This window comes from Theropithecus gelada, chromosome 20 (genome assembly GCF_003255815.1).
Source record: "Theropithecus gelada isolate Dixy chromosome 20, Tgel_1.0, whole genome shotgun sequence".
Taxonomy (NCBI): domain Eukaryota; kingdom Metazoa; phylum Chordata; class Mammalia; order Primates; family Cercopithecidae; genus Theropithecus; species Theropithecus gelada.
In genome coordinates, this window is record NC_037688.1 from 71,428,614 (window position 1) to 71,448,891 (window position 20,278).

Sequence of the window (20,278 nt, forward strand, 5' to 3'; positions counted from 1 at the left end):
AGCCACCTCACCCGGCTGGCTTGCACTATATTTCTATTTGCTGACCCTGATCGACAGGATAGATTTATGCAAGCGAAACTGCTCGAAACAATACTGCCTATGGAGATGTTGCTGAGATATGTGGTCAAGTGAACAAAAGTAAGCTGCAGAAGTGTGGTGTGATCTATTTATTTACCAAACTACTCCCTCCTCAGTCTTATCTATTTTTTTTTTCTTTCTTTTTTTTTTTTCACATCAGGCGGGTAACATGCCAACCTTGTAACAAGGTTTGAGGGAGGTGCATCTCACGACACCCTCGTGAACACCCGACCATCGTGCTTGGGAGCCACAGAAGCACCTCATCTGTCATTCTCTGTTGTTGCATATTCGCACCAGCAAACAATCCTGCTCTGCTGTCCCACTGGAAACCAAACTCCAACTAAACCAGACCTTCTCCCGGCCCACTTATGCTGCCAGCCACATTCCCATTTTTCTGTTCTCTTTGGCAGTGAAAGTCCTTGAAAGAGCTGCCAGTCCTGGCTCTCTCCAACTCGCGTTCTTGTGCTCCTTCTAAACCCCACCCCCAGGCCGGGTGTGGTGGCTCACACCTGTAATCCCAGCACTTTGGGAGGCCAAAGCAGGTGGATCACTGAAGTTAGGAGTTGGAGACCAGCCTGGCCAACATGGTGAAACCCCATCTCTACTAAAAATAAAAAAATTAGCCAGGTGTGGTGGCGGGCGCCAGTAGTTCCAGCTACTCTGGAGGCTGAGGCAGGAGAATCATTTGAACCTGGGAGGTGGAGGTTGCAGTGAGCCAAGATCGTGCCACTGCGCTCCAGCCTGGGTGAAAGAGCGAGACTCCATCTCAAAAAATAATAATAGGCCAGGCATGGTAGCTCACGCCTGTAATCCCAGCATTTTGAGAGGCCGAGGCGGGCAGATCACAAGGTCAGGAGATCGAGACCATCCTGGCTAATACAGTTAAACCCTGTCTCTACTAAAAATACAAAAAATTAGATAGGTGTGGTGGTGGGCGCCTGTAGTCCCAGCTACTCGCGAGGCTGAGGCAGGAGAATGGCTTGAACCCGGGAGGTGGAACTTGTAGTGAGCTGAGATTGTGTCACAGCACTCCAGCCTGGGCGACAGAGCGAGACTCCATCTCAAAAAAAAAAAAAAAAAAAAATTATTATCATTATTATTATTATTATTAAATAAATAAATCCCACTCCCACCAGGCTTGCCTGACCCCCACTGCTACACACAAACCATTCTTCTGAAGGTTGCCAGTGACTGCCACATTGCCATGTCCATCAGTGACCTCTGAGTTGACCTCTGATGCGATTGACACAACTGCTGCTTACCCCCTCCCCAGTGCCCTTTATCCACCGGGCTTCCTGGACCCAGGTCTTTTGGTTCCTCCTACCTCCCTAGCTGCTCCTCCTTAGCTCCTGACTTTTTTTTTTTTTTTTTGATACAGAGTCTTCCTCTGTCAACCCAGGATGGAGTGCAGTGAGGCTCAGCTCACTGCAGCCTCAACCTCCTGGGCTCAAGTGATTCTCCTGACTCAGATTCCTGAGTAGCTGGGACTACAGCTGTGCACCACCACACCTGGTTAATTTTTGTATTTTCTGTAGAGATGGGATCTTGCCATGTTGGCCAGGCTGGTCTCAAACTCTTGAGTTCTTGACTTTTTTTTTTTTGAGATGGAGTTTCATTCTGTCATCCAGGCTGGAGTTCAGTGCATGATTTCAGCTCACTGCAACTTCCGCCTCCTGGATTCAAGCGATTCTCATGCCTCAGCCTCCTGAGTGGCTGGGACTACAGGTACGCACCACCGTGCCTGGCTAATTTCTGGTTTTTAGTAGTGACGGGGTTTCGCCATGTTCATCAGGCTGGTCTTGAACTCCTGACTTCAGGTGATCTGCCCACATCAGCCTCCCAAGATGCTGGGATTACAGGCAAGAGCCACTGCACCCAGCCAGCTCCTGACTTCTTCATGCTTGGTCCTGGGCACTCTCTTCCTCTCCATCACCCCTTTGGTGCTTGAGGTAGGCAAAATAATGGCCCCAAAGATGCTCATGTGTGAATCCTTGGAACCTGTCAATAAGATGCCTTACATAGCAAAAGGGACTATCCAGATATGATTAAATGAAGGACCTTGAGATGGGGAGATTGTCCTGAATTACCTGGGTAGGTCCAGTGTAATCACAAGAGACCTCATAAGGGAAAGACAGAGCAGGAGAGCCAGACTCACGGAGAGATTGGAAGAGGCTATGCTGCTGGCTTTGAAGACAAGGGAAGGGGTCATGAGCCAAGGAATGCAGGAGGCCTCTAGAAAGATGAGGAAAAACAAAAGGTGGAGAGCAGATTCTCCCCCAGAGGCTCTGGAAAGGAATGGCATCCTGTTGGTACTTTGATTTTAGCCCCTTAAGACCATTTTGAAATTCTGACCAGCAGAACTACAAGATAATATGACAGGCATAGCAGCTCATGCCAGTAATCCCAGCAGTTTTGGAGGCTGAGGTGGGAGGATCGCTTGAGCCTAGGAATTCGAGACCAACCTGGGCAACACAGGGACACCTGTTTCTATATAAAATAAGAAAAACAGTAGCTGGGCACGGAGGCAGGCTTCCATTCTAGCTACTCAAGGAGGCTGAAGAAGGAGGATCACTTGAGCCTAGGAAATAAAGGCTGCAATATGAGCTGTGATCATGCCACTGCACTCCAGCCTGGGTGACAGAGGGGGAAAAAAACCCATAAGGAACTCGTGTTGTTTTAAGTTACAAAGTTTATGGTACTTTGTTATAGCAGCAGCAAAAAACTAAATCAGTGATCCTGGCCAGTCTCCTGATTTTAAACCCTGACAATGCCCATGTGTATCACTTCCAGGCTAAATGTCACACTCAGATATTCAGCTGCCTACTTACTGGACACCTCTACTGAGATGTCTGAATTCTGGACCCTCCTCTCGAGGCTTCTTCACCCACTGGAGTTGGTGGCAATGCTATCCTTCTAGGTACTTGAGCCCAAAGTCTCGGAACCAGCCTTAACTCTTCTGTCCCTATCGCTCCCCTCATCCAGGCTGCTGGTGAGTCCTGCTGGCCCCATCTTTAACACACAGCCAAATTCTGACCACTCCTCACCATCCTCCTCTACCACTGGGTGTGAGCCTCCACGGCCTCATGCCTGTGTGACAGCCACAGCCTCCCTGCCTCCACCTCTGCCCCTACATTCTTCTCAGCACAGGAGCAGAGGGGTCCTTAAGACAAAGAGTGTCACTCTTGTGTTCCCCATTTCATTTGGTGTAAAATTTGAATCCTCAGGGAGGCTGATAAGGCCACCTATAATGTGGTACCCCCTCCCACCTCCGTGACTTCATCTCCTACCCACTCCCACCTCTCTCTGCTCCAGCCATGTTGGCCTTGCTGTTCCCTGGGCACAGCAGAACGGCTGTGCATCCCCACCCCAGGGCCTTTGCACATGATGTTCCCCTCGTCTGGAGCACTCTTCCCTGGTTTCCTCATGACTGACTCCCTCACTGCCTTCAGGATCTGCTTAAATGTCACCTTCTCAGCACGGCCTGCCCTGAGTACCCTGAATTGCCACTTATCCCAGTTACCTCCATAAGGCCCAATGGTTCTCACTGTGCCCTACTTTTTCTGTTTTCCTTTCAATGTACAGTATCATTTATCCATCTATCATTCTTATTGTTTTGCTCATCTCCTGCACTAGAACATAACTCCACGAGGGCAGGGATTGTATTGTTCATGGTGTTTAAAATAGTGCCCAGCACAGAGGGCATTAAATATATAAATAAATAAATAAATAAATAAATAAATAAATAAATAAATGACTGGAAAGATATCGGGGTAAGGTGGGGGTTTTCTTTGTTGTTGTTGTCGTTTTTTGTTTTGGTTGGCGGGACAGAGTCTAGCTCTGTCACCCAGGCTGGAGTGCAATGGCATGATCATGGCTCACTGCAACCTCGACCTCCCATATTCAAGCAATCCTCTTGCCTCAGTCTCTAGTAGTTGGGACCACAAGCCTGCACCACCAAGCCCACCTAATTTTTGTGCTTTTTGTAGAGGTAGGGTTTCACCATGTTGCCGAGGCTGCCCTTGAACTCCTGGGCTCAAGTAATCCTCCTGCTTGAGCCTCTCAAAGTGCTGGGACTACAGGTGTGAGCCACTGTACCCAGCCTTTAGAAAGGTTAACAGTTCTAAAGCCACCATACATGCAGAGTGAAAGGGAACAATTAAGTAAATGGATGGAGGATGATAAGATCCAGGCTTCCCACTGTTACAGATGAGCAAGGAGAGGTATCTAGAATGATCCATGTGATGACCATGGATTAGAGTTGGAGATGTTAGTATAAACAGGTTTAGCTAAAACAGTATCATAGATGGTTACATATAGAAATATAGATTTGTGTACATACAGGTTAGTACACACACAGATTTCCTTGTTCTGTCCACTAAGAGGGCCAAGAAGCAACAGCACCCAATAGCCATGAGCACATCTTGCACCCAGATCTTGGTTTCTAATACCATTTACCAATGAAAGGAACCAGGGTTCCTTGGAGAAACAGCTGATTCTAGGTCTAAGATAGGAAATAGACAAGATGAGCCTGGAGCATCTTGTGGTGCCAGAAAGTTAAGGAAGTGCTCAAAATCTCACAGTGATGGAGTGTGTCACAGGGACACGGGAGACAAAAGAAAGGCACCCAGTGGCCAATGCTGGAACAATTTGAACAACAAAATACAGTAGAATTGGATTACACCCAAAGTATACAGGATCCATGGATCCATACTGATATAAATGAATGAATCAATAAATGGAGAAGAGACAAATCTCCAGTGCAGAAACATTCCAATAAGTGATGAAGATGCCCTGCCCTCAAGGAGGTGGAGCTTAACTCCCATCTCTTAGGTGTGGGCTGCACAGAGTGACCTCCTTCTGAAGAGCACAGTATCAAACGCAGGGGAAAACGGTAGCTCTGCTGTAAAGAAACCTGACAAGCACTGCCTCAGCCAGGTATCAAGTTAGTCCTCCTGAGAGCACATCCCCTTTGTAGGAAGTGAGGAGAAGGGCACTCATCTCCCAGCTCTTTCTCCCAGAACACATAACCCCAGTCTAGTCATGAGAAAAATATCAGTCAAATCCCAATGGAAGCCAGGGACAGTGGCTTATGCCTGTAATCCCAACACTTTGGGAGGCCGAGGTGGGCAGATGACGAGGTCAGGAGTTCGAGACAGCCTGACCAACATGGTGAAATCCCGTCTCTACTAAAAATACAAAAAATTAGCCGAGCATGGTGGCGTGTGCCTGTAATCTAAGCTACTCAGGAGGCTGAGGCAGGAGAATCACCTGAACCCGGGAGGCAGAGGTTGCAGCGAGCTGAGATCGTGCCATTGTGCTCTAGCCTGGGCAACAGAACGGGACTCCATCTCAAAAACAAACAAACAAAAAAAACTCTACTGAGTGACACTCTACAAAATACCTGACCAAATAAACAACCTAACGATGCATCCTAAAGAACTAGAAAAGGGCAATCCAAATCCAAAATCAGTAGAAAAAAAGAAATACAGATCAAAGTAGAAATTAATGAAATTGAAACAAAATAATACAAAAGATCAACAAAACGAAAAGTTGGTTTTTTGAAAAGATAAAATTGACAAACCTTTAGCCAGACTAACTAAGAAAAAAAGAGAGAAGACCCAAAGAAACAAAATCAGAGATGAAAAAGAAGGCATTACAACAGATACTACAGAAATTCAAAGGACCATTGGTGGCTACTATGAGCAACTATATGCCAATAAACTGGAAAATCTAGGAGAAACGGATCAACTGATGGACACAGACAACCTACTAAAAGTGAATCGTGAAGAAATCCAAAACGTGAACAGACCAATAACAAGGAATGAGATTGAAGCCTTAATACAAAGTCTCCCAGGAAAGAAAAGCCCAGGACCTGGTGGCTTCACTGTGAAATTCTACCGAACCCTTAAAGAAAAACTACCAATCCTACTCAATCAAACTATTCCAAAAAATAGAGGAAGAGGGAATATTCACAAAATATCTGACCAGTACTTAAAATTGTCAGCATGATCGGTTGGATGCGGTGGCTCATGCCTGTAATCCCAGCACTTTGGGAGGCCAAGGCGGGTGGTTCACCTGAGGTCAGGAGTTGGAAACCAGCCTGGCCAACACGGAGAAACCCCATCTCTACTAAAAATACAAAATTAGCTGGGCATGGTGGCGCACGCCTGTAATCCCAGCTACTCAGGAGGCTGAGATAAGAGAATTGTTTGAACCTAGGAGGCGGAGGTTGCAGTGAGCCGAGATTGCACCACTGCACTCCACCCTGGGGGACAAGAACAAATCTCCCTCTCAAACAAAACAAACAAACAAACAAAAAAACTGTCACTGTGATCAAAGACAAAGGAATGTCACAGCCAGAGGAGCCTAAAGGGAGATGGGATCGTGGAACAGAAAAACACTGAGGAAAAACTAAGGCAATCTGAAGAAACTATAGACTTTAGTGAATAATAATGCACCGCTACTGATTTAAGAATTGTGAAATGCACTATCCTCCCGTAAGATGTTAATAGTAGGAGAAATTGGGTGTGGTACCCTGAACTGGATCTTGGAACAGAAAACGAGCGTTAGTAGAAAGGCTGGTGAAATTCAAATAAAATCTAGAGCCTGGTTGGTAAGTATTAATGTGCCAAAGTTGGTGTTTTAATTGTGACAAATGTGCCCCAGTGATGTAAAATGTTAACAATGGGGGAGACTGGGTGAGAGATATATGGGAATCCCCTTACCACCTCTGCAACTTTTCCCAAAAGAAAAAGTTTATTGATTTACTTTTGAGATGGAGTTTTGCTCTTGTTGCCCAGGCTAGAGTGCAATGGTACGATCTTGGCTCACTGCAGCCTCTGTCTCCTGGGTTCAAGCGACTTTCCTGCCTCAGCCTCCCAAGTAGCTGGGATTACAGGCATACACCACCATGCCCGGGTAATTTCGTAGTTTAGTAGAGATGGGGTTTCACCATGTTGGTCAGGCTGGTCTTGACCTCCTGACCTCAAATGATCCACCCACCTTGGCCTCCCAAAGTGCTGGGATTACAGGTGTGAGCCACTGTGCCCAGCCAGAAAAAGCTTATTAAAAAAAACAAAAATAGCCTCACAATTAAATAGAATCATAGCATACAGTAAGTGCTTAGAAATGGTAATGGGTATTACTATTCTTCTCTTTTCGTTTTGAGACAGGGTCTTACTCTGTTACCCAGGCTGGCAAGCAGTGGCAGGATGATGGCTCACTGCAACCTCAGCCTCCTTGAGCTCAGGTGGTCCTCCCACTGGCGTAGCTGGAACTACAGGTGCATATCACCACACCCAGTTAATTTTTGTGTATTTTGTAGAGACGGAATTTCACCATGTTGCCCGAGCTGGTCTTGAACTCCCGGGCTCAAGCGATCCACCCACCTCGGCCTCCTAAAGTGCTAGGATTACAGACATTCTTTTCTTTTTGTTCATGGAAATAACTCATTCAACATTTAGTCACACGTCTTTACCCTTACAGAAAAAAATCCCCCCCAAATACAGAAATGAATAAAGTAGAAAGTGAAGCCTTCCATTATTCCACTTCCCACTGTCAGGTCAATGTATCACAGTCTAGACTTTTTCCTCTGTGTATGTGAGTGTTTATTTCTAAACTTTTTTTTTTTTGTTTTGACACGGAGTCTCGCTGCGTCGCCCAGGCTGGAGTGCAGTGGCGCCATCTCGGCTCACTGCAAGCTCCGCCTCCCGGGTTCAGCCATTCTCCTGCCTCAGCCTCCTGAGTAGCTGGGACTACAGCCTCCCGCCACCTCGCCCGGCTAGTTTTTTGTATTTTTAGTAGAGATGGAGTTTCACTGTGTTAGCCAGGATGGTCTCGATCTCTAACCTCGTGATCCACCTGTCTCAGCCTCCCAAAGTGCTGGGATTACAGGCGTGAGTCACCGTGCCCAGCTATTTCTAAACTTTTTACAGACATGACATGACACCCTACATTTTAACAACTCACTCAGTTTTGGTATAGCATAGACTGATATGTCCACATCGCATCACTCTCCAGGGTTCTGAATGCCTGTGAGCTAAGCTACAACATGGCAACAATTCATTTACCATTTCCTTAAGATGAACATTAAGCTATTTCTAATTTTCCCCCACAAACAATGCTTTAATGAACACCCTCCATCTCACACCTCTATGAACACGCAGGAGAATTTCTTTGGGAGAAATCCCTGACTATGGAATTGTGGGTATGATGGCACGTTTAAAACACTGTCATCTTACTGCCAAATTATCCTCTGATTATTCTGGGAATGAACTGCCTGCATTCACCCCTCCCAGAGGCAGAGCGGGGAACACATCCCCTACCCCTGCCTTCCTCCTTTGGTGACATCTCTCCTTGAACAGGGTGGGGTGAGAGGCCACTGTGACAACACAGATGTGGGGGTCGGCAGAGGGATAAGCCCTGTGGCTGCCCAATTAGGACCTCAGGGAACAGTACTGGATGTCCCCTTCTGAGACTTAGCATGTATTTAACTGGCAGGAGTCTTGGTGATTCCTAATCGCCAGTGCAAAGGACAGAAGTAGGGTGGCTGGCAGGGAGAGGCTAAACGTCATTTTAAAAATCACAATAACATGATTTTAGATTTGGAAAAAGTCAAGAAAAGAACCTTATTGTACAAAGCATCCATTTGCCATTTACTTATTCATTCAACAAATATTTCAGTTCCTTTTAGTTCAGGTTATTCTTAGGATTGCCACACTGAACAAAAGAAAGTCTCACTGAACTTCCACCCCACTTGGGGAGACAAATTATAAACACAGTATCAGTGAGTGGCAAGTACTGTATTAGAGTAACAACCAGCTGCTGTGACAAACCCAAAATTTCAGATGACCACTGAAGGATTCAGGACCCCAGATGAAGCCAAATGTCCCCACTGCCTAGCTCCAGGGCATCCTCTTTCCAGAACTTAGAACTAATCTCTGTGGCTGGACAAAGTGGCTCACGCCTGTAATCCCAGCAAGTGATTCTCCAGCCTCAGCCTCCTGAGTAGCTGGGATTATAGGTGAGTGCCACCATCCCAGCTAATTTTTGTCTTTTTAGTAGAGACAGGGTAATCCACATGGTCTCAGAGGAACCTGATGGGATGTCAAAGATTGACAGTCACCCTGGACTGGGTGTAGTGGCTCATGCTGAGGCAGGTGGATCACTTGAGGTCAGGAGTTCGAGACCAGCCTGGCCAAAATAGTGAAACCCCGTCTCTACTATAAATACAAAATTAGCCAGGCGTGGTGATACATTCCTGTAATCCCAGCTACTCAGGAGGCTGAGGCAGGAAAAATGCTTGAACCTGGGAGGTAGAGGTTGCAGGGAGCCAAGATGGTGCCATTGCACTCCAGCCTGGGTGACAACAGCAAAACTCCACCTTAAAAAAAAAAAAGTAGTAAGTGTTAGAGGATTGGGGGTAACAATTTTACATCAATCTAGACCTCAATCAATTAATGAAAAGTTACTGCTAACCTACTATGTGCTACTGTATCCCTCTTAGTAACAGTAGACTTTAGCTTCAAATTCATGGTTTCCCCGTCTTGCTAGGGTCTGGGGTGGGCTCCATCCCCTTTGGGGAAGACAGTACTAACTGTCTACCTGGTATCCACCAGTCCCTTCTCCTTTCTAGGAGCCCTGCTTTACCCCAGGGGGCAGTGTGCTTTTGCAGGGAGGCCAATGATCAGAAGGGGAAGTTGCTGGACAGGGCATCTGGGAAAGCTCTTCATACCACGAGGATTCCATCAAGGCTGCTATGAGCTATGACTGTGCCACTGCACTCCAGCCTGGGCAAAAGAGCTAGACCTTGTCTCTAAAAAAGAGACAAGAACTCCCTTTGCCACCCCTCCTCCTTCTCCTTCCTGCTTGCATGGTGGATATGGGTGAACTTGGATATGGGCCAAGTTCAGCCCTTAGTGTGCCTTTGTTCAAATTTGGACAAGACTTCTGCTGTGGGCAGTCAAATTAGGAAAAAGACAGCTCCCATGGGCTGAAGCATCCCCTTGAGTGCAGGGCCGGGGGTGGCAAGCAGACCATGGGCTGGATTTCAGTCCCCACTCAATCCCTTTGGCAGGAAGCTTGGAGCAGTACACAAACTGCACAGCCGTCCCCGGCAGCCCTGATCTTGGACTATGAGGCAACTTTGAGGATGGAAAGCACTTGCTGAAGGCAGAGCTGAAAGACAAAAGCCTGGACCCTTGATAAGGATGGAGCCTCACACCAGCCCTGGCTGACCTCCCTGGGTTTTCTTTTGTTCTTTAAAAAAAAATTTAATAATCTATTTTGAAATAATTTCAAAATTTCAGAAAATTTGCAAGAACCCCTGACAAAGAGCTCCCCTTTACACAGATTGGCCAATTGTTTTTTTAAAAATATCTTTTTTATAAGTTTTTTATTTTTGTAGAGATGGGCTCTATGTTGCTGAGGCTTGTCTCAAACTCCTGGGCTCAGCCAATCTTTCCAAAGAGCTGGATTACACGTGTGAGCCACCGTGCCTGGCATGGCCAGTTGTGAATGTTCTATCACATCTGTTCGGCTCCCCACCCATCTCTCTCTCCTCTCTCTCCCTTCTCCCTCTTTCGCTATGGGTAAATCCTTGAGAGTAGTTGGTAAACATATGTCATCACCCCTAAATCCTCCAGCATGTGTATCCCCCAAACAGGGACAATCTAATGACCCCCCAGATCACCTCTGGCTCCTTAAGAAAAACACAAAACTTCCACCCAACTCACTCATTTCGGTTTTCTGTTTAAGTAGACAAACCAATTCTAACTGCTCCCCTCTTTACCCCTAAAAGACCCACACCATGCCCAGTGCCCCACACCACACTTTGCTCCAATCCCTCACACCTGTTAGCACCTTTTGGCCTCAGAGCTTTTCGTGTTTGCAATTGAACTGAAAGCCACGTAACATAAAATTCATCATTTTAAAATGTGTAATTCAAGGCCCAGCACTTTGGGAGCCTGAGGAGGGCAGATCACTTGAGGTCAGGAGTTCGAGACCAGCCTGACCAACATGGTGAAACCCAATCTCTACTAAAAATACAAAAATTGGCCGGGTGTGGTGGCAGGCATCTGTAATCCCAGCTACTTGGGAGGCTGAGGCAGGAGAATCGCTTGAAGCAAGACGCGGAGTTTGCAGTGAGCCGAGATTGTGCCACTGCACTCCAGCCTGAGCGACAGAGTGAGACCCTGTCATTCATTCATTCATAAATAAATAAATAAACTGTGTAATTCAGTGGCATTCAGTACAGTTACAATGTTGTATAACCACCGCCTGTACCAAGTTCCAAAGCATCAGCCCAGAAGGAAGCCCGGCACAGCTGCTCCCTGTTTCACCCGCCCTGGTCGTCCCGATCACCTTCTGTCTCCACGGATCCCCTGCTGCCTGACCCTGCATAGAAACAGAACTGCACATCCAGCGCCACCTCAGAACATTTGCAGGAGCAGCTCTTTCTTCCCAGGTGCTCCTCCCTCCTCTTACTCTGGCACTCTTTAGGGTTCACTTCACCAGCACCCCTTTGGGGCTCTCCCTAGAGCCCCACCTGAGGTCAAGTTCTCCCAGTACATATCCTCAGAAGCCTGAGCTTTCCATGATCAGCATTTGTCACTATTACAATTATCCTTCAGGGCTATTTCATTCATGCCTTCTGTAGTTAGATTATAAAGTCTATTAGGGGTAGGGTGTGGTGGCTCACCCCTGTCATCCCAGCGCTTTGGGAGGCAGAGGCAGGAGGTTTGCTTGAGGTCAGGAGTTTGAGACCAGCCTGGGCAACACAGGGAGAGCCCGTCTCTACAAATACTACTACTACTACTAATAATAATAGTAATAATAATGGCCAGGCAGGGTGACTCATGCCTGTAATCCCAGCACTTTGAGAGGCTGAGGTAGGCAGATCACCTGAGGTCAGGAGTTTGAGACCAGCCTGGCCAACATGGTGAAACCCTGTCTCTACTAAAAATACAAAAATTAGCTGAGTATGGTGTTGCATGCCTGTAGTCCCAACTACTCGGGAGGCTGCGGCCGGAGGTTTGCTTGAACCCAGGAGGCAGAGGTTGCAGTGAGCCGAGATTGTGCTACCGCACTCCAGCCTGGGCAACAGAATGAGACTCTGTCTCAAAAATAAATAAATAAATAAATAAAATAAATAATAAAAAAATTTTAAAAAACAAAAAAATAATAATACTCCTTAACAAGGGCATGTCTGTCTTGTTTATCACTATATACCAGGGCCTAGGCCAAAATCTGGCATGGAGCAGGCCAAAATATTAACAGTAATATTTTGTTAATTGAATAAACTAGATGATTGCTCCCACGGAGGAGTCATCTTGTATTGCCCCGGCTGTGACATAGGCAGAACCTACACTCGGGGGCCTACCCGCCCCTCACATGCCCATATATGGACATGATGCAGGCCACCTGGCCATGGTTTGTGAGGTCCCAGCCCCTTTGCCCTCACAATGACCAACGGCCTCCTGGCATCTATAAGAGGCTGCAGAGCTGGCCCCTGACTCACAGCCCACAGAGTTCCACCTGCTCACAGGTTGGCTGGCTCAGCCAAGGTGGTGCCCTGCTCTGAGCATTCAGGCCAAGCCCATCCCGCACCATGGCCAGGTACAGATGCTGTCGCAGCCAGAGCCGGAGCAGATGCTGCCGCCAGAGACGAAGATGTCGCAGACGAAGGAGGCGGAGATGCCGGGCACGGAGGAGAGCCATGAGTAAGTGGGCCCAGCTGAGGAGGGTTGGGGCTGGGGCTGGGGGCTCTCGGGGCCCAGTCTTTCTCTCACCACCTTTCTTGGTCTCACCAGGGTGCTGCCGCCGCAGGTACAGGCTGAGGTGTAGAAGATACTAATTGCACAAAATAGCACGTCCACCAAACTCCTGCCTGAGAATTTTACCAGACTTCACGACCCTCTTGCCACATCTTGAAAACGCCACCATCCAATGAAAATCAGGAGCCTGCTAAGGAACAATGCCGCCTGTCAATAAATGTTGAAAAGTCATCCCACTCTTGTCTCCTTGTCCTTGAGAGGGTAGGCTCAGGGGGCAGGAGGGCTCAGGGATGAGCAGAGGGGGAAAGGGCCTGGGCATGCGACAGGGGAAAGATGTCGGTGGAGGGGACATGAGAGACAGTTGTCACGCCGGGTTTTGTTACAAACTCTTTTTTTTTTGAGAGGGAGTCTCAATCTGCTGCCCAGGCGGCAGTGCAGTGGCGCGATCTCGGCTCACTGCAAGCTCCGCCTCCTGGGTTCATGCCATTCTCCTGCCTCAGCCTCCCGAGTAGCTGGGACTACAGGCGCTGCCACCACGCCCAGCTAATTTTTTGTATTTTTAGTAGAGACGGGATTTAACCGTGTTAGCCAGGATGGTCTCGATCTCCTGACCTCATAATCCACCTGCCTCAGCCTCCCAAAGTGCTGGGATTACAGGCGTGAGCCATCGCGCCCAGCCATTGTTCCAAACTCTTAGTAGTACCAACAAGTCACAACCAACATCTGCCTCCCCAAGTCACAAACAGAACCAATCTCCCAATTCATAACCAGAACCTGCCTCCCAAACTCTCTTAACAGATCCCTATCCAGTGGGGTGCTGTAGCCAGGTCTCTCGAGTTTGAGGACCCACTGTGTACATTTCCGCACTCTGCTTGGTGACCTCATCTTGGCAGCTTGAAATGGACCATGGAGTATTTACAGAAATTAGCAAATGCTACAAATCTGGGTTCCCTCCATCCCTGGAACCCCAAAGCCAGTTAAACATTTACCAGCTGGAACTCAAGATTGAACCAGCTCATCCTATCTGACCTGTCCCCTAGCTGCCCACCCCGGTAGCTGAAATTTCCATTCTTCAACAAAGGAACTCTTAGGTTAAAACTTAAATAGATTAAGCCAGTCACCATCAGGAAAATTAAATTCAATACTGTTTACTCCTCATTCCGTGCTAGAAGTTTTCAGCCCCATTTGCGTACAGAGATAACTTGTCCAGGTAGCAGCAGACCTGAACTTTTCACATTTAATCAAGTGCCATTAAGGAAGTTTCTTATCTGCCATCCTGTAAACTCAAACATTTTTGCTAACCACTGGTTTCTTTACTCTTTGGGGCACAGTTTCACAGCGTTATGTCCACTTGAGGAAACAAAGGTTAACTTGTCCGTCGGATCGGACCTAAGTCCACACTCAAGCCATATGATATACTACCTATAGTAAAATTTCTAAGGCAAGGGTTTAAGACCCCAGTGAGATTTGGGGAAGGATCAGGAGTGAAGCAGCCACCCAGACACAAGAAATCCTAATGGGCACTGGTCTACTTGGCTCACTCACAGCCTAGGAAAGCCCACCTCTCCGATTCCTTGACACAGGCCCTGGGTCACAGTCATTTCACGATGGTAGAGCAAACCCAAAGCATTTCAGCAGAGACCAGAGGCTCTGAGACCCAGTTCTCTGAAGTGACAGGGCCCACCAAGCACCTCAGAAATGTCACGGTATGACTTCTGTTTATGGGGCACCAACTGTGTGCCTGGTATTCTGCATAAATCACTTCCTTTTTTTTTTTTTTTTTTTTGAGACAAGGTCTCTCTCTGTCACCCAGGCTAGAATAGAATGCAGCGGCGCAAACACAGTTCACTGCAGCCTCAACCTCCTGGGCTCAAGTGATTCCCCTACCTCAGCCTCCTGGCCTCCTGAGTAGCTGGGACCACAGATACGCACGACCATGTCTGGCTAATTTTTCTAATCTTTTTGTAGAGATGAGGTCTCACTTTGTCGCCCAGGCTGGTCTCAAACTCCTGGGCTCAAGCGATTCTCCTGCCTTGGCCTCCCAGAGTGCTGTGATTACAGGCATGAGCCACTGCATTCCCCTATGGCGGTATCAACAACCTTGTTCTTGGTCAGGTGCGGTGGCTCACGCCTGTAATCCCAGCACTTTGGGAGGCCAAGGCGGGTGGATCACGAGGTCAGGAGATTGAGACCATCCTGGCTAACACGGTGAAACCCCGTCTCTACTACAGATACAAAAAAACTAGCCGGGCGAGGTGGCAGGTGCCTGTAGTCCCAGCTACTCGGGAGGCTGAGGCAGGAGAATGGCGTGAACCTGGGAGGCAGAGCTTGAAGTGAGCCGAGATTGCGCCACTGCACTCCAGCCTGGGCAACGGAGTGAGACTCTGTCTCAAAAAAAAAAAAAAAGCAACAACAAAAACCCTTGTTCTTTCAAGGGAGCACATGAGAGTTCAGTGCTAGCCCCAGCACTATCATGACCCTGATCTGATCACTTTAGCAATGACTCCCCATAACACAGTTGGATCATGACAGCAGCTTGGCTGGACAGGCAGACCCCCGGGTGTGCCTTTTTTTTTTTTTTTTTTTTTTTTTTTTTTTAGATAGGGTCTTGTTCTGTCACCCAGGCTGGAGTGCAATAGTGGGAACATGGCTCACTGCAGCCTTGACCTCCTATGCTCAAGCAATCCTCCCATCCCAGCCTCCTGAGTAGCAGGGACTACAGGCACATGCCACCATGGACCCAGGCTATTTTTTTTTTTTTTTTGTAGGCAGGACCCTCACTATGTTGCCCAGGCTGGTCTCAAACTCCTGGGCTCAATGATCCTCCCACCTTGGCCTCTCAAAGTGCTAGGATTACAGGTGTGAGCCACCACACCCAGCCCCTTCTTATTTTATTTTATTTTATTTTTTTAGATGAAGTTTCACTCTTGTTGCCCAGGAGTGCAATGGTGCCATCTCAGATCACTGCAACCTCTGCCTCCTGGGTACAAGCAATTCTCCTGCCTCAGCCTCCCGAGTAGCTGGGATCACAGGCGCCCGCCACCACGCCTGGCTAATTTTTGTGTATTTAGTAGAGATGGGGTTTCACCATGTTGACCAGGCTGGTCTTGAACTTCTGACCTCAGGTGATCCACCTGCCTCAGCCTCCCAAAGTGCTAGGATTATAGGTGTGAGCCACCATGCCCTGCTCCACCCCTTCCTATTTTCATCAGCAAGCTCTGGCCATGAAGATTTGACTTAGCAGGACGTAGTAAGGCCTCAGCATTTATATTTTTAACACGTGCCCTAGACAGCTTGAGGGCCATTATAAAGGACCTTCTTACCCCCAAAGAGAGGCAGCAGAGAAACACCAAGGGTCTGGCAATATCACCCATCACCTCCTGCAAGGATCTGAAGATTAAGCCTTCTGAATTTGTTTCCTATTGCTGCTGTGACAGATCACCACAAATTTTGTAGCTTTAACAACATAAATGTATTATCTTACAGGTCCGCAGTTCAGAATTCTGAAAGAAGTCTCATGGGGCTAAAATCAAGGGGTCAGCAGGGCTGTGTTCCTCCTGGATGCACCAGGGGAGGATAACCCATTTCCTTATCCATCCCAGCTTCCAGAGGCTGCCTGCATTCCTTGGCTTGTAGCCTCTCCCTCCATCTTCAAAGCCAGCAGTGTGGCATCTCTGAATTTCTCTTCCTATGAGCTTCCTGCCTCCCTATCCTCTCTTCTAAGGGCCTTTGTGACTGTACTGGGCCAGCCCAGATCATCAAGGATGATCGCTACATCTTCAGGTCCTTAAATTTGTGAATCTGCCATATTCCCACATTCTCCCTGCCCTCCACGAAAGGGAAACTGGTTTTGCAGTTTCTGTGATTCTGATCCTGGACTTTAATGGGATCATCAAAGTTCAATGAGAAGCCCTGGCAAGGCCGAGCAGGAGGGGAGAAGATGCATATTTTAGAGGCAGAGAGGGGAGCATCCCCTGGGCTAGAGAGTAGGTGGAGAGCCAAGGGTATGACTAAAACCAGGCTGTCTCCATCTGAATGCTGGCCCGGCCTGGCCTTCTCAGCAGAGTGGCCTTGAGCAACTCAACATCTTCATGCCTATTTATCCCACAGAAAATGGGGATTGTAAGAGTGAGGAATGCCAGGGTGGTGGCTCACACCTGTAATCCCAGCACTCTGGGAGGCTGACATGGGAGGCTCACTTGAGGCCAGGAGTATGAGACCAGCCAGGGCAATATGGTGAAACCCTATCTATCTCTACAAAAAATACAAAAAATTAGCTAGGAGTGGCAGCACACGCCTATAGTCCCAGCTACTCGGGAGGCTGAGGTGGGAGGATCATCTGAGCCAGAAGGGTAGAGGCTGCAGTGATCTATGATTGCACAACTGCACTCCAGCCTGGGCAACAGATACTGTCTCAAAAAAAAGAGAGAGAGAGAGAGAGAGAGAGAGAGAATGAGTGAATGTATGGGAAATAAATGTATCAATGCTTGGCACATAGGAGTTATTAGGGAACTGTTTGCTGCTGTTACCATCTTAACAGTAAACTGTGTGCACAGAGAGCCAAGCATGTAAGTCCCTTCCACATGGCAGCTATGGCACAGCAGCAAGTTGGCAAGGAAGCTTCCAACGGACAGTGTGCGTGCCCACCGGCTTGGGGGGATGAGGGCTTGCATTAGACAAAAAAACACCTGCCATCTGTATGGTTGCACCTGCTGCAAGAGACAGAGGACATGCTTTACAGGCAAGGCAAGGGGGTCTCTCACCCTACCAGCCCTGCAGCTTGGGTGCCAGGGCCCTGCTAGCTGTGACCCCTGGCCCTGTGCTGCCCTCACAGAGGAGGCTGGGCAGGGTGGGGACGGGGCGGGGCCGCCGAGTCATAGTGGGCGCCCCCTTTATATACAAGCTTCCGGGGAGCCTCGCAGACCAGACCAACAGTAACACCAAGGGCAGGTGGGCAGGCCTCAGCCCTCCTCCCCCACCCCAGGGCCCACTGCAGCCTCAGCCCAGGAGCTACCAGCTCTCCCAACACCATGGTCCGATACCGCATGAGGAGCCTGAGCGAACGCCCGCACGAGGTGCACGGGCAGCAGGTGCATGGGCAAGACCAAGGACACAACGGCCAAGAGGAGCAGGGGCTGAGCCCGGAGCACGTTGAGGTCTACGAAAGGACCCACCGAGGCCACTCTTACCATAGGCGCAGGCGCTGCTCTCGAAGGAGGCTGCACCGGATCCACAGACGGCGGCATCGCTCCTGCAGAAGGCGCAGAAGACGCTCCTGCAGGCACCGGAGGAGGCATCGCAGAGGTCTGCCTGCACCCCCGCCTTGCCCTGCATGCCCCTGACCATCCCAGGCACAGGAGGGAGGCTGGGACCCACTCCACCTAACAAAGGCTCCAGCCCCCAACCCCCATCCCCACCCAGAGTCCCTAGGTGCCTCCCTCAACCAGAACTTTTTCCCAAAAGGCTGCAGAACCAGGAGGAGAAGATGCAGAAGGCACTAAGCTTCTTGGGCCCCTCACCCCCGGCTGGAAATTAAGAAAAAGTCACCTGCCCAAGAAACACCAAGTGAGGCCATAGCAATTCCCCTCCATCAAATGCTCAAGCCCCCAGCTGGAAGAGAAAGTCACCTGCCCAAGAAACACCAAGTGAGGCCATAGCAACTCCCCTACATCAAATGCTCAAGCCCTGAGTTGCCGCTGAGAAGTCCACAAGATCTGAGTGAAATGAGCAAAAGTCACCTGCCCAATAAAGCTTGACAAGACATTGCTGGCCTGTTGGGTTTCCTTTGCGCGAATCACACAAACCTGGATTTCCTCATGCCCAGGGTGGGTAGAGGCTTCTCTGCAGTCCTTCCTCAGGGGCAGGTAGGGCAGGAGCTCTGCCGCTCTGAGGGCGCCTAGGAGAGGGTTACTGTGCCTGGGAGGCCACCCTGTGATGCTGTCCTGTCTATTGCACATCGTTCCATGGAGTCAAAGGCCACATTAGTCTGTCTGGATCCCCCTCCAGTGAAAAACCTGATCCTACCCCATGAAAGGAGAAAATGGTTAGAACAGATTGAGCCCTAATTAAGTCACAAAGATGTCAAGGCACCTTGTGGCCATATTTAAAAGGCTTTCTGTGTGCCACAGTTTAAAAACACAGATGTTGGGTCGTTGGAAGTATAAGGAAGTGTAAACGGTGGGAGCAGAGGAGCAGTACAGGCAATGGCTTCAAGGTGGGGAGCAGGTCTGGCGTGCTCCAGCAACAACCTGGTCAGCACAGAGGGGGCAAAAGGCAAGGAGCAGATGAATGCAGAGTAATGGGCTGGGCTGTGTGAAGCCTGTGCTGGCTGACGCCTCTGGAGACCCAGTGAGAATCCGATCCTTGCTGCTTCCTCTCCTCGACCTGTGGCTACATCACTCCTGTCTGAAATCAAGGATCCTTGTGATTGCACTGAGGGACTTTCTGGACAACCCAGGATAACCTCCCCATCTCACAATCCTTACATCATAGATTTCAGGATCAGGATTGGCATTTAGCCAACCACAGCCACTGAGGACTGCGGGGATAAAACTGGCAAGATCCAATCCATATGTTGGAAAATGGATTCCTGGTGCTCAGAAATGACCAATTTTTAAGAAGCAATGAGTTTCTGAAAAAAATACAAAAAAATATATATATAAAATATAAAAATATATATTTATCTTATATATATATAATATAAAAATTATATATTTATCTTATATATATATATATATATATTTTTTTTTTTTTTTGAGATGGAGTTTTGCTCTTGTCACCCAGGCTGGAGTGCAGTGGTGCGATCTTGGCTTACTGCAACCTGCACCTCCTGGGTTCAAGTGATTCTCCTGCCTAACCTCCTGAGTAGCTGGAGGAGCTTTAAAAAAATATTTTGGGGGTATTTTTAGTAAAGACAGGGTTTCACGATATTGGCCGGGCTGGACTCGAACTTCTGACCTCAGATGACCCACCTGCCTCACCTCCCAAAGTGCTGGGATTACAGGTGTGAGCCACCATGCCTGGCCTGAAAAAATTTTAATTTAATACCACTGCAGTGTACAAAAGACTCATTTCAATGTATAAAAGACAAAGTCCTAAAACCGCTCCCCGCATGCTGAAATGGTGCCACACAGATGGGGAACCTTGCCAAGACTTCAAAGAGACCTGTGGCCCTAAAACACTTAAGAGGTTGTCACTCCACCCTGACCTGGGCAGAGTGGCATCTGGTTGGTGGTGTCCATCTTGCATCAGTCAGGGACAAAGCAACCCCTTGTTCATCTCAGCTTGGTTTCTGGCCTGTGCCCATGCCTTGGACAAACAGAAAAAGCTTAGGAGCCGTTGCTTTTCAAGAAGATTTCACACTTTCAGGCCCCCGAAGGAAGAGTTCCAAGGGTTCCTGAGTTTTATGAAGGCAGAGCTTACAGAGT

The 20,278-nt window shown here is 48.4% G+C and overlaps 2 protein-coding genes, 1 non-coding gene and 1 pseudogene across 3 annotated transcripts; 3 read left to right on the forward strand and 1 right to left on the reverse strand.

Moving 5' to 3' along the window:
- Positions 1 to 232: 232 nt before the first annotated feature.
- Positions 233 to 337, reverse strand: LOC112614897. Its single transcript, XR_003117197.1, has one exon. It is a non-coding gene; the product is annotated as a small nucleolar RNA U13 (small nucleolar RNA).
- A 12,247-nt stretch (positions 338 to 12,584) lies between these two features.
- PRM1 (protamine 1) lies at positions 12,585 to 13,087 on the forward strand. Its single transcript, XM_025370558.1, has 2 exons — positions 12,585 to 12,797; positions 12,888 to 13,087. Exons 1-2 carry the CDS (start codon positions 12,686 to 12,688, stop codon positions 12,929 to 12,931), a joined length of 156 nt encoding a protein of 51 aa, XP_025226343.1. The 5' UTR covers positions 12,585 to 12,685; the 3' UTR covers positions 12,932 to 13,087.
- Positions 13,088 to 17,777: 4,690 nt separating this feature from the next.
- On the forward strand, positions 17,778 to 18,608 carry PRM2 (protamine 2). The gene is given in 3 exon segments (XM_025370555.1): positions 17,778 to 18,155; positions 18,273 to 18,303; positions 18,305 to 18,608. Coding segments are annotated over 3 exon segments (429 nt in total). The 5' UTR covers positions 17,778 to 17,881; the 3' UTR covers positions 18,429 to 18,608.
- Positions 18,609 to 20,048: 1,440 nt separating this feature from the next.
- Positions 20,049 to 20,172, forward strand: LOC112614879 (annotated as a pseudogene).
- Positions 20,173 to 20,278: the final 106 nt, after the last annotated feature.